The 14,434-nt window shown below is 37.2% G+C and overlaps 1 protein-coding gene across 1 annotated transcript; it reads left to right on the top strand.

Annotated features, from left to right (window-relative positions):
• The first annotated feature begins 10,574 nt into the window (after nt 1–10,574).
• Nucleotides 10,575–13,150, top strand: LOC103713710 (peroxidase 15-like). The gene is made up of 4 exons (XM_039127121.3): nt 10,575–11,040; nt 11,318–11,509; nt 12,263–12,425; nt 12,522–13,150. Exons 1-4 carry the CDS (start codon nt 10,813–10,815, stop codon nt 12,941–12,943), a joined length of 1,005 nt encoding a protein of 334 aa, XP_038983049.2. The 5' UTR covers nt 10,575–10,812; the 3' UTR covers nt 12,944–13,150.
• Nucleotides 13,151–14,434: the final 1,284 nt, after the last annotated feature.

Below are 14,434 nucleotides of genomic sequence, written 5' to 3'. Positions count from 1 at the left end.
TATATTTGGAGAAGCAAATGGGGCGGTCGATTGGGTGGCTGCCTACGCGGCCCACCATTCAGAGTATATCCTTTTGTCAGAGGAGGGGGAGCTGCCGCTGACACTTCGTGAGCTAGTGTATTTTGATTTTATTGGATGTATTCGTACATGCATTGTATGAAAAATCTGCCATAGCAAAAAAAAGAAAAAGTCGTTCCAAAATAATTGGGGCTTGGAGTTTTTGAATACATGTATTTCAGAGAGCTTCTTGGATATATGTATTTCTTTTCCGGGTTAGGGTTATCGCATGAATAATGTGAAAAAAAAACAATAAAATTTTCTTCCAAGATTTAATAGACAACATAACTACTCAAAAATATTTCTGAAGACATGGTTCGATTATAAGTTTCGCTTACGATCCGCAATCTTATATCTCATCTTATACATTTCTCTTCTTCCACCTCTATACTACTATCTTCATACTATTTTAACTTCATTTACTCATGAAGTGGATGAAGCCTTCTCCTCTTTTTTTTTTCTTTATAAAAAAAAATGAAGTTCGAGTCTATCTAACCCAATATCTCTCCTTCCTAATTGGCATGCATCAATCAAATATTTACTAAAATATTTCCACTGCCACAATTGCAACTTGTTGCATTTCTAATAGAAGTACAATTTAGTGGATGCTAAGGCTAAAAAATATTTCTCATACTTTGATATAAAAATATTAAGCCACATCAAATTGTTCTGTAATCTAACGTTGCAAACTTGTTTTCATGGCATTCTTACTGTGAAGTCCCACCGATTGAGGTTGATGGTAACTTCTCGATCTCTTTGCATAATCCATAAGTATACAGGAAACAAGGTAAATATGAATAATTTTGATAAAATATCTTCTCATCAATTTTAAGCCCATAAATTAAGAAAAAGAGTATATGCTTATTGCATGAAAAAAAGCATTTTACCAATGCACTGGAATAGATGTTGTCATTAAAATATAGCAACTATAATAATCAAGTACCACAAAAAATAGTAAATCTAACGAGCAAAATTAATCTAAAACCCATCCAATAAATTATACACCTAATAAGGTTGGGTTAAAGATATACACTTTAAATTCTATGTAATTTATGGTAATCAAATCCTGTGAAAAATAGTAAAATTGATAAATATGATTAACTTAATATCTATCAAAAAGTTTTGTCACTGGCATAATTTTCTTAAAGCCCCAAGAGTGCATTTATAATTTAATTAATCAGAATAATATAATATATAAGACATTAATATTGTTCCATCATATAAATAAATCTATAGTTGGAACACTTATAAATTTATCGAATAGCACCCTCCCGGGCCACAACACCCTGGAAGGGACTCATGTATAAATTTATCAAAATATATAAAATGGACGGCAAAAAAAACTTTTACAATTTGTGAAAAATCAAAGGTTGGACCTCATCAATAGGGCCTAATTTAGTAAATGGGATCAATGATAAAAACTTGCATCAAATCAATGATGCAAATTTTGTCTTAGATCAAATTGAAAATGGTAAAATCTACCATCGAATGGCCCAATGATGGCTTTTTGACATTGTTTCTCTTCAACGAAATGAAATTAGAAAAATAATAATCATAATAATAATAATATGGGCACTCCCGGGAATATGATAAGGTCAAGAACTCTTTAGCACCAATTAACATTATTGTCTCAATTAAGTCCAAAACCCACAATTCTCACATCGGGAGTAGTCAATGTGCTTAACCTGTTTGAGGCGCCATTGCATTTTGCCATTGTAGAATTGTATACGAAACTGAGAGCCACCAAAGCAGTCAGAGGACTGCTCTTTTGGCTCGCACTAGCAATTAGTTCAGTATGTGGGGATTAATGCAGCTCCATTACACTTATCGGTGCAAGAGAACAAGTGTTTACTTTCCAAACAACTCCATCTTCTAGGATGTGGGTGTAGCCCCAAAGGAGTGAAGCAAGTAGAAGTGAAGCAAGCCATCAATTTCATACCTTCTGAACTAGCTTTGCAACTATCTATAAAATGCCAGCTCTCCTTAAGTTCCATAGGCCAACTTAGAGCTTGATAGAATTGATGTTTCATCAAACCTTGGAACGAGAAAGATGGAGGCTTGCAATTTTATTAGCCATCCTTTGTTGCATGTAATTAGAAGTAAGCGCGCAATCGACCCCCGGTTTCTATGCGACTAGCTGCCCTAATGTCTTCGATGTAATCCGCCATGAAGTCACAAAAGCTCTCATGAAGGAGATGATGATGGGGAAATCTATGCTCCGACTCCACTTCCATGTTTGCTTCATAAATGTGAGTAGACCTACCAACTTTCTACCAAAGTTACTGGACAAGTTCCCAAATTCAGGTGTTGGTATTATAACCATCATTTATCATACATGTATTATAAACTCAAAACTTGATTAATGTTAATTAAACATAAGTTTTTCAGAAAAAAAGTATATAGATAGATAGATAGACAGATTTTTTTTTTGAAAGAAAATCATATAAGTAATGGCAGAGACAAGTAGATTTTCTTGCAGCTTGTCTTCATAGTATGCATCATATCATAGTAGATTTTACCTTGGGCAGTGGATCAGGTTCAACCATATTACAACATAGTAAGCAATTCATGCTTTCTAATGACCAAGATCTGCAACATGTGCCTATGCATTTAAAGGAAGGAATATTTTAGTCTGGCCAACTTGCATGGAGACATCAACTCAGTGAGACAATGGCATTCTCATGTCTGTTGATTCAGCTCGATGAAGTAGCATGATGCAGCTATCTGAATCATACCTGCCAATCCCTTTTATAGAACTGTGGACAACCTATCTGAGTTCCCCACATATGCTCTTGATCAAGATAATATATACATTTCACTAAAAGTTTGTTGTATTATAAAATGGCAATTGATGTTGCTAACAGATTTTTATCTAAAGAACCTATGTACTTCAAGGATTATTGTTATTAACCATTTTCAAAAACTTTTCTATGTTGATTAATGGATCGAAATCAATCATTTCTCTCTTGTTTTTGATTGGGAAACATCTCCTTTTCTATGCTTTTTGACTCTTTAATCAATTAATCAATCATGTTGGTATACCAATTTTCTCTCCAAGGTAATGGAGCTAACAATAATACCATACTATTTGATGCAGTATATATTCTCAACTAGAATGCACTACAAATAAGAAGATGCCATCAATACAATCAATTATTATGCAAAAAAGCTAGATTTAGAGGTAGCACATCAATCAAAAAAAAATACAAAATATAAGAATTTATATAGTACGTCCACGAGATTAGAGACGGTTAAGGATGCTCACAAATAAGGAAAGAGCATAAAGGAGAGAAAATCTCCAATACTAGTTTCTCAATTTTGGTAGCACTCAAGAGCTCCAAATAAAAAATGGTTCTCAAATTCTAGAAATATACCCTCTAAATATTGGGTATAACATAATATTAATATATTGCCTACACTATCTATAAAAGATTTCATTTTTGGCCATCCGAGGACATTTTCAAATTAAAGGCATAGCACATATTTTGACACTATACTAATCCAATGCAAACTCTTTGCCTCGCATAGTCGCTCGATATATCTCCTTTCGTCTCCGGAGATACTTATATCTTTTTAATAAATAATCAATTTTATTCTTATTTCAAGCAAGATAAAACAGAAAAATGTGCCTTGAGAAAAATTACCACGCATTTCTATTAATTTGATGAGAGAAGCACAGCCTTTCATGCTTCCTTTTATATACATAACGCGTGCAACACTAGTTTATGAGCTAGAAAAAAAATATAAGTTGTGTTCAAATAATATAGACCTCTGATTAAAAAAAAAAAAAAACTATATAGACTTCTGGTAAGATTAACATTAACATTAAGTGGGCTTTTATACTAACAGGCTGGGCCCAACTCTAAAAAAGAAAAAGATCAGTCAACACTTTCATAACTCACATCACTGATCAGTGTTTTGGAACAAGAATCATCACTATTTAGACTAATTCAAGGACTTCTCCTTGAAGACGTAGCAAGTTCCTTAATTTCTAGAACCTTTGAAGCTATAGATGTCACAATCTTTAGTAAACGAGTTCGGTGTGACAAAGATAATGAAAATAGCATCTGGATACCATGTTAGATTTGAAGGAGTTGCATGACGCAATGCATGAAGTGTCGCAGTACGGATTGACTAAATACTGTTACACCTTAGATGTGGAAAAAAAAGGGGCACAAATTTTGCGGCCAAGATACCTAAACTTCATTATCAGCCATCGACCAACCCATATTATTATTTTTTTCTTGAAAAAAAACCAAATCGCTGTATAACCCAACCATGATGTAACAACCTAAGACCTCACCAAAAATGGCTAGCCGGAAGGTATTATTTAGATTCCTTGATCCTATATAAGTATCCAAAATCTACCTACCAAATAACCGATGTGAGACTAAACACACGCCCGCACACCCCGACGTTCTCGTCAGGCTAAAAGTTTGAATCCATTGAAATCTAATCATAAATACCACGATTGGCCTGTGGTCAGCTTCAATAGATTTGTGCTGCAGTGTCCCCTAATTCACATAGATTATGGGCCAGATCCACTATGATACCATTTGTAACAACTCAGGACCTCATCCAAAATGGCTAGCCGAAAAGTATTATTTGGGTTTAAGTACCCAAGTTCTACCCAACGAATAATCAATATGGGACTAAACACCCACTCACATGGGTTCCCATATACTCTTCTATTTAAATCCTGACGTTTTCATCAGGCTATCATTATGAATATAATCGGTCGGCAATTTGCATGCATGGCATGCACTGAAATCCCATAGCCGAAAAGGTTGCCATTTTGACAATTATGGTATAATTCCTGGCAAAAGCCTATACAAATTTTGTATGTTGATCGATGTTAGTACCTTGTCATAGTTTATATTTGTATCATAGCTGAGGATGGTAGATTCTCTTTCACTAGGCATCTTTCATTGATCTGCAACATCCTTCTTGCCAAAGAATATTTTCAGAGCACAATGTATTAGTGGTCTTATGGGCAAAAGCATATTTTTCCAAGTATGACAAACAAGCAAACACCAATGGCTAATGTCTTAATTTGTCTTGGACCTATACTAGCTGCTCGAGTGCTTGTCATGATGGAGGCTTTGAACTGCAAGCACATAAGAACACTAGACAAGTTGCACATAGTGACAAGAGATGAGTTTGAACACCATCAATCTGGCCAATGTGGCCAATGTCCAGCACTCTGGCAGATTTGGATGCAGTAACAGCCGAACATGACATGCATGATTATATTGAGCGAATTAAATACTAAATCTGGATCTCAATAATAGAACGCAATGCAGAATAGACCATTTAAAAACTAAGATATTGAGATCTTCCTGATCCGGATCTCCGATAACACATCAAACTCAAATTTGACAGCAACATTAGATAGGATTGATCCAGAATCCTAATTTACTCCACCCATGGGCCAATAAGTTCTCGAAGGTCAGAAGAGAGAGAGAGAGAGAGAGAGGGAGAAAAAAAAACATTTAGAATAAGCATGTTAGAATTTATTGATTAATTGATTGTGCCAAACTTAGTTGGTCTTACTAAACTTCACCTTGATTGATTTGTGATTGACTGTGCCAAACTTAGTCGGCCTTATCAAACTTCGTCAGCGTTTTAGTCTATATAAAGGCTGCTTCTGTACATTATAACTGGCATGTAGAAATACAATTTTTTTCTCTTATTTTTCTTTATAAACTCGGTATCAGAACAAGGTTGTCCTGTCTCGTCCCTAAGCAGTTGTGCCCCCACGCATGTCTTCGACAACTTCTTCTTGTGCCTTCTCTTCCTACGCGCGTCTTGTTCTTCCTATGTGCGTCTTGTTGGGCCTCACGACCGGCTTCTCTGCTGCCATGCAATTGCTCCCTCCAAGCTTAAAGTGAGGTTCTTAAATCCTTAACGGAAGCTCTGCGGTAGGTATCTCTCCCTTCCGTCCCCTCAGCCCTTCCATCCCCTCTCTTTCAAGCTGACCCAAGCCCGTGGGGCTTATCACATACCAAAGGTTCCGTAAGGCTTCGAATGGAAGAGTCAATCCTCTCAGCCCTTCCGTCCTCTCTCTCTCAAGCTGAACCAAGCTCGTGAGGCTCCTCACATCCGCACCAGCAAACCCTTTTTCGATGACTTTTTCGGCTACCACTTTTCTGAATCATGGCCCAAAATCATGGCCCACTTTTATCTCTATCAGCAGTCGCGCGCCAAACCATACCGTTAGAATCTTGGCGGATAAACTTGGCAGGCACGGTCCTGCTCTAAACCTCAGCAGCAGCGCGCCAAACTGTACGGTCAGAAACTTGGCAAGTAAACTTGGCAGACGCGGTCCTGCTCCAAACCTCAGCAACAGCGCGCCAAACCATATCGTCAGAAGCTTAGCGGGTAAACTTGGCAGGCGCGGTCCTGCTCCAAACCCCAGCAGCAGCGCGCTAAACCATATCGTCAGAAGCTTAGCGGGTAAACTTGGCAGGTGCAGTCTTGTTCCAAACTCCAGCAGCAACGCGCCAAACCGTACCGTCAGAAGCTTAGCAGGTAAACTTAGCAGGCACGGTCTCGCTTCAAACCTCAGCAGCAGCACGTCAAACCGTACCTTCAGAAGCTTGGCGGATAAATTTGGCAGGTGCGATCTCGCTCCAAACCCCAGCAGCAGCGCGTCCAACTGTACCGTCAGAAGCTTGGTGGCTAAACTTGGCAGGCACGGTCTCGCTCCATACCCCAACAGCAGCGTGTCAAATAGTACCGTCAGAAGCTTGCGCGAAGGCAAACTTGGCAGGCGCGATCTCGCTCCAAACCCGGACAGCTCCTACTCCTACTCTTGATCTGGTACGTCAATTTTTCAGTACATTCGTGATTCAGTTTCTACGACTGATCAGCTTGTAGACATCTTTACCATAACTCATCCTCCTGGCATCTTTCGATCTCTTGTTTTCAAACTCAAGTTAGTGTCTACTTTACCACCTTGAGTTTGAGGGGAGATGTTAGAATCCATTGATTGATTGATTGTGCCTAACTTAGTCAGTCTTACTAAACTTCATCTTGATTAATTTGTGATTAATTGTGCCAAATTTAGTCGGTGTTACCAAACTTCGTCAACCTCCTAGTCTATATAAAGGCTAGCAGATAAAAATACAATTATCTTCTCTTATTCTTCTTTTTAAATAAAACCAGTGCATGAACATATCAACCCTCATTTTCCAACCTTGATGGGCCGAGCCACATATAACCTTATCTAGGTAAGTTATTTCATGTGGGCGAATAAAATTAAATGGCAGAGGTTTCCTCTATTTTTTGGCAGAAGGTGGCTTCTTCGCAGTCGATCTCCTTCGCGAAGTGCTGGTTTTTGTTGCGTAACTCCAATTCCAAGGTGGGGCACGTCCGCACGTGCCATGCATGTCCTAGTCGTGTCTTTCTTAATGTTTATTTTTCGAAAAAACTTTCTTTATTTTATTATTGTTGTGTCAATAGAGTATCAATGGTAAATAGTACACCTATTTCTTAAAAAATAATAAAGTTAAGGTATATGGATGCATGGTATTTTTATTTAATGGATCATAATGTCTCTTTTAATAGTGAACTAGATAATTTAAAGGTTTTCAAGGATGAAATTATGATATTAAAGTAATTAATTATTTTTTTATTGTTGTTATAGTCGTCCAAGTAAGTCATTATAATTGTAAATCGTGGCCATTTGATGCTTCCTGAAGTTTGTATTTATAAAGATATTTTAAATTTATGCATTATAAGAAACATCATGGGTTTTTGAAATCTACTTGGAAATAAATAAATAAATAATTTTAATTAATTGATCTCAACAATTTAAGCATATAGAGAAAAGATCAATACAGGAATTAACATAAGGTAATATCTGGCATAAGGTCGCCATGTCCGTCACTTAAAAATCTTAAAGCTGACTCCGCTGATTAGATGGAAAATTTTGTAGCAGAGGAGAAGCATCCCTTTTATTTGAATCGACGCTTTCTTCGGTAAGCTTATAGTTGATTAACAAATATCTATTTACTATTATAAGATAATATGATATTCTGGTTTGTAAAAAAAAATTATAAAAACCTTCTAATATTAACGTTTGTTACATTTATATTTGATATTTTGTAAAACCGACACTTACATCCAATTAAATTTATGATGTCGGTAAAAACATATATCTCATATAAAAATCAAAATTGTCCTTAAGTGAAAAGAAGGATACATATATTTTTTTTTATATTTTTGAATAATGATTATATCATCTAAGCTTATTTTGGTCATTTTTCATGGTAGTTGGGTCTTATTTAAGATTAACGGATTGGCTGATGTTCTATTAAGTTATAAATTAAAGTATTAGATAAAAATAAATTTTAGAAAATTAAGCATTAAGCATAATTTTATAAAGTATTAGATATAAATGTAATTTATTTCTGATCTAAGGAGGTTTTTATAATTTATATAAAAAAGAAAACCCATGGTGGTTGGTTCACTTTATCATCATGTGCATGAAAAATCTACGTGGGTGACAAGTTGACGTGCCCTTTAGCTGGCTTCGCTAATGATGGAATCTTTTGAAAAGTTAATGTCTAATCTACCAACCAAGTGGAGTACTACTGGAACTGGCATGAAAGGAAAGCAGGTTTGTGCAGGGGACCACCCCCCCTCTCTCCCACCTGGAAACTAAATTGAGCTCACAAAATCATGAAAGATTCGATTTTTTTTTTATTAATTACAAAGATATATTGATCTTGCGAAAAAGTGGATTTAATCCAATTTGATGCTTTGACTTGATGAAATGTTGTTTCAAATTTTGGATCAAGATACAACCCTAAATAAGTGAGACAAATTAAAAAGAGGCCTCATCTTGAACTAGCCAAAAAATTGAACGGTCTTAATCAAAGTTAAGTACTAGATACAAACTAAACTAGTCCAAGTTAAGAGCATGTTTTTTAAAGAACAAGTTAATTAAAAGGATGTCCGATTGCAAGTAAGAGGGGAAACAAGAATCAATTTTTCCAAAATCGTGTCAGAGCCCTACAAATTGGAGTCATTTTGTGTATTTTTTGCTGAAAATTTGTCATACTGAGCTCCCAAACACTTCAGTTGGGCTATTAATACGTAATGTGACTTTGGCTGCCCATTTTTATGCAAATAACACATCTTGGAGCAAACCAAAGCTAAGTCATAGTGAAGCCAAACAAGAGCACGACTAAATCCACCCGATAGCTCTTTAGAAAATCTACTTCCAATTAGCAATTGTTAGACACGAAGACAAGGATCGTCCTTGTTGTTTTATACTTGCAAAGTTGTATTCATCATTTTGAACCGGTTGCACTCTCACATGACTCTAAAGTTCTATCAATTTGGTTTCCATTTAATGAACAAAGACAGGTTTTTGCCTACTATAAATTCCATGCATATAACATATCATCTATAAACCTTGTAAACACCTTTAATTAGTTTGACCAGCATATATACATGGTTATTGGGAGCATAGATTTCTTACACCATTTTAATTTTAATATTGAAAAGCTAATTAGGGGATGGATAGATTTAACTATTTCTAACGGCCACCTGCTGACCAGCTAACCAATAGGTTAAAGTTATAGAAAAAGTGAAAAATAAAGAAAGCGAGGAAAACGCGCTTGGTACAGGCTAAATGGCTTTTAGGAGCTTTGACCAAATATCTTCTAACATTCACTATTTGGCATGGGTTTGGCCAGTTAAGTTGATAACATGTTAGTAACTGATATATATTTGGCTACCGAATCGCTAACTACCCCTTGAATATATTTAATTACCGAATATTTGCTCTCAATATGATATAAACAATTTTTTTTGTAAACATTAGTTGAAGCAATACCGATCAAAATTATCTAGGTCAAACACTTAGGAAACAAGTCCTTCGATTAATTCCTATTGCAATAGCATGGCTGGTGAAAAATTTTTATCTAAGGATGATATATAGTTTATATTGATGGATTAATACTGCTCAAAAGAATCCATCATCCAGCTGGTGTGCACCTCTCTCTTGCTAATTTTGAATTGGCAATCACAGTAGCCGAGCTGGACGCCAAACATCTTCGAAGGAGGTCCCTATCCTACGCTGATATTGCTTTGCCGAGCGAAAAAGCTCCGGCCCCACCCAAACAATACCCGGGCCGGCCTCGTAAGGTCGTAATGCATGCAATGATTTGAATCTACCAAACCACGTGCTCTCTCTCTCTCTCTCTCTCTCTTTCTCTGTGTGCGCGCGTGGCGACTTGCGCGAACAAGGGAGGGGAAATGAGTCTTCGGAGGTGAGCAGATTATTCCGAGTACTGCATGATTTTGACTGCTGACCCAACGACACGCAAAATGGGCTGCCACAATTTTATAATCTTAAGGTGGCAATAACATTTTTTTATGCCTTCCTTCAATAAAAAAATATAAAATATATAAATAATTTTATTTTATTCTATCAGCTTAAGTTTATGAAAAAAAATGGTGTTTTCGACATGATATGAGAGCAGAGATCCTAAGTTCAAACTTTATCTCTAGCTTAAGCTTCTAGGACAAGTGATGATTTCAACACCTCACCACACCTCACAGCCTTCCTTCTATTGTCCACAAGCTAGCTCAGGCCTCAACTTGCCAGGCCGTTCCTCTAAGCTATAAACATGCGCACTTGGAGGCCATCTTAAACCACAGAAAACTTACAATAAACCTAGAAGCAAAAAGGGACGCAAGCCTTATTTATGCTCTCATCATCCATAGGAGAGAGAAGGATCGATGTCTTCCTCGTTTTCTTGTTCTTCTTCTTCTCTTCCGGTTGCCTTAGCCATCTGCTTGGCTTTGCTATTCCAAGGATCCCGAGCTCAACTGAGCCCTTCCTTCTACAATACCACATGCTCTAATGTGTCAGCCATTGTGCTTAGCGTAGTTCGACAAGCCCAAACGTCCGATGTTCGGATCACTGCAAGCCTGACTCGACTCTTCTTCCATGATTGTTTTGTCCAAGTAAACCTTCAACTCGTCCCTCCATGCCTTCCTTCCTTGAAAGATATGCTGCAGTTCTTTTTTTTCATTCATTTTGACGCTGCTGGCTAATAGATATATATGGCTGCTCTATATCTTTTGCGCAATCTGATATATGCAAGAACGACTTCTTTGTCCATAAATATAGAATTCAAAAGCTATATATATATCTATCTTATATGTTCTAGCTAACAAATAAAACGAAAGGCTACATATGGCTTTCTTCTCTTTTAGGCTAAATGAACTCTGTTTGTGTTAGGGCTGCGATGGATCTGTTTTGCTGGACAGCAGCTCTACCATAGTGAGTGAGAAGGGTGCCGCTCCGAATGCCAACTCGCTTCGAGGTTTTAATGTGGTTGACAACATCAAGGCTGCAGTGGAGAGAGCTTGCCCAGGAGTAGTCTCGTGCGCTGATATCCTTGCCCTTGCTGCCGAAGCTTCAGTTAGATCTGTAAGCCATTTTTACTTATCTTTTCCATTTGATTCTTCCTTCTTGTGTTACTTATTAGTAGTTATTAATACTCCTACTTCTTCTGCTAAATGAGAGCAATAAAAACAAAGATGATTGCAGTAGTTCTCATATATATATATATTCTGGCTCTTCCAGTGCTATAGACAAACAAAATCTAGATGGTTTTTCTCCACAAGAGGAGAAAATTAAGAGGATAGATTGGTAATTAATGTCCACTGAAAATGGAGAGCTTCTATCTTTGGAGCACTCTATTAGTTTTCTCCAATAAAATATACAAAGATTATTTAAAAAATTACAACCACTTTATTTTTATCCCAAAAAATTTCCTTCATCCTTTTTTATCTTTCTTTGTAAACAAAACATGAAGACCTTCATAAAGTCCTTTTTTATCGCGTTTACTTAGTATATATCTCGGTTAATAAGGCACTGCCGACTACCAAATAAATAGCATGAGCTGACCTCATTGGATTATTAAAATCAAAATAGACCAAGTTGACTGAACTTACTGATCAACAGAGCCATGTAGGAATAAGATCTCTTACAACTAGAAAAGGTGAATCTTAGAAGTTTGAAAAGGTTACATCAAAGCAAGGTTTGTGAAAACATTCTCGTACTGCCTCATGACCTGACTCAGTTGTTTCGAAGCCAAATCAAATCAGCCTATGAAATAAGCCAACATAAGTGAAAGATCGAAGAATTCCAGTCTACTTACACACTGACTATTGCTAACAGTCAGGAGGTCCCTCATGGTCTGTGTTACTTGGAAGAAGGGATAGCACCACCGCCAACATGAACGCTGCCAACAACCTTCCCAGCCCCTTCGACAGCTTAACTGGACTCCAGTCCAAATTCTCTGCCGTCGGCCTCAGCAATACTGATCTCGTCGCCTTATCAGGTTAGAAGAAGAAGAAGAAGAACACACACAATATCCTAACTAGTGTGTCCATAATTCTGACGAAAACTTCTTGTGAATGCTTAATATTTATCACAGGAGCCCACACCTTTGGTCGAGCACAGTGCAGAACCTTTAGCAGCCGGCTCTATAACTTCAGCAGCACAGGCAAACCGGACCCAACCTTGAACCCCTCTTACCGGGCCACACTGCAGCAGAACTGCCCTCAGGGAGGGGCAGGTAGCAGTAATCTCAACAATCTCGACCCGACCACGCCGAACACCTTCGACAGGAACTACTTCACCAACCTTCAGGGCAACCGCGGGCTTCTACAGTCGGACCAAGAGCTCCTCTCAACAAGTGGAGCTCCCACCGCTTCGATCGTCAACAGCTTTGCGAGCAGCCAGACCGTCTTCTTCCAGAACTTCGTTCGGTCGATGATAAATATGGGGAACATTAGTCCCCTCACAGGGAGCAGGGGGCAGATAAGGAGCAACTGCAGGAAGGTCAATGGGAGCTGAGGATTTTTGAAGTTGGAGGAGGAGGGTTGGTTGTAAGCAGGGATAGTATACGAATAAAGCCCACAAGAAGTTGTGTGGCAAGCAGTTGTTCTGCAAGGCTTTGGTTATGCGAGCCAAGTGCTCAACTTGTATCAGCTAAGAGTAAAAACAAGGCAAAATGCCTGTTTGCTCGTCCTTAATGAAATAAATAGGAGAAAATTTGGCCAAGCACTCTAAAGTTGACGCATGGTGTCAAGTAATGAGCTATCTACCTGGCATCTCATGTCAGCATGTAAACAATAATAATGTCAATATAAGTCAGAGCTTCTCTGAGACAATGAAAAAAGATTATTCCCAATTTAAATAAAAAAAATGTTCATAACTGGTTCTTTAGCTTTTCTCCATTGACGATAGATCCTCTTTTGATGGAAATCAAGAGCCCATTAGAAATAAGAAATGCAAGGAAGCAAGATCCGAGAAACCATGCCAGTATTAAAAACCGTACCAGTATGATTGCACTAACGCCACAACACTTTTTTCTTGTCATCAACTGTGGTACAACAGGTCAGTGCAGGATGATACGGAATTGTTCCACTTAATTTGGACCAGTACGGACTAATTTTAGCTCATACTAAACCAGATCTAGGAACTCTCTAAGTTTCGTACAGGTTTGTTCAGATATATTTCGATTTGAGCTATTCAATAGATTATAAAAGGACAGTAAACTTTAGGATAAATTTAAATATTTTTCTTTCAAAAAAATACTCTTTTTTGAGAAAAGATAAATTTAAATATTCAACTTTTTTTTTTCTCTTTCTTGCTATTAGGGATTTTTTTCCTTTCCATCCATAGAAATCCAAGAGCAAATAAGTATTCATTTAGCCACGCTCTACAAAACCTTGGGTGGACAAATGATGGTTATGATCTTATGGTATTTAATCTATAGATGCGAAATGATTTTGCATCCTCATGGCCTCCAAAGCCCAAATTACTACAAGGTGCAATATACCTTTATGGCTTAAATCCAAATTCATACTCATGCAACTTTAAAGTCTACGGCAGAATTTAAAAGGAAAATAATATTTTTAGGGTAAAAACTGCTCTATCAATTTAATTAGATTTAGTGTACCATATTTGTCATTACAGAAGGTCGGCCATCATTATTTTTTTCTCAAAATTTTTGCTAAAAGTTATTTTTGTTGACTTACTGCCGGAGTAAAAAACCTAAGCTGTTAGGAAGGGAGTGACAATATATATCAGGCCTTAACAATTGTAGCATTTAGTTTTCTCTCAAAAGTCTTCAATAAAAAACTTCTATTCCTCCATAGTTTTTCGACCTCAAGAAGACTGCAGGTTTCAGACTTAATTAGGACAGTTGGAGTTTCCTGTAATTAAAAAATATCACAATTTAAACCATTGATATATTGGCCAACAACAGTAAGATTTTTGCTTGTGCAGTAGATGGCCTGATGGTGAGTGGGGATCCACACTCGGTGCCTTCTTTGTTTTCTT

This window comes from Phoenix dactylifera, chromosome 7 (assembly GCF_051530095.1).
Source record: "Phoenix dactylifera cultivar Ajwa chromosome 7, Ajwa_hap1_PhDact_Kaust_v1.1, whole genome shotgun sequence".
Classification (NCBI taxonomy): Eukaryota; Viridiplantae; Streptophyta; class Magnoliopsida; order Arecales; family Arecaceae; genus Phoenix; species Phoenix dactylifera.
This window is presented reverse-complemented; position numbering and strand designations above follow the sequence as displayed.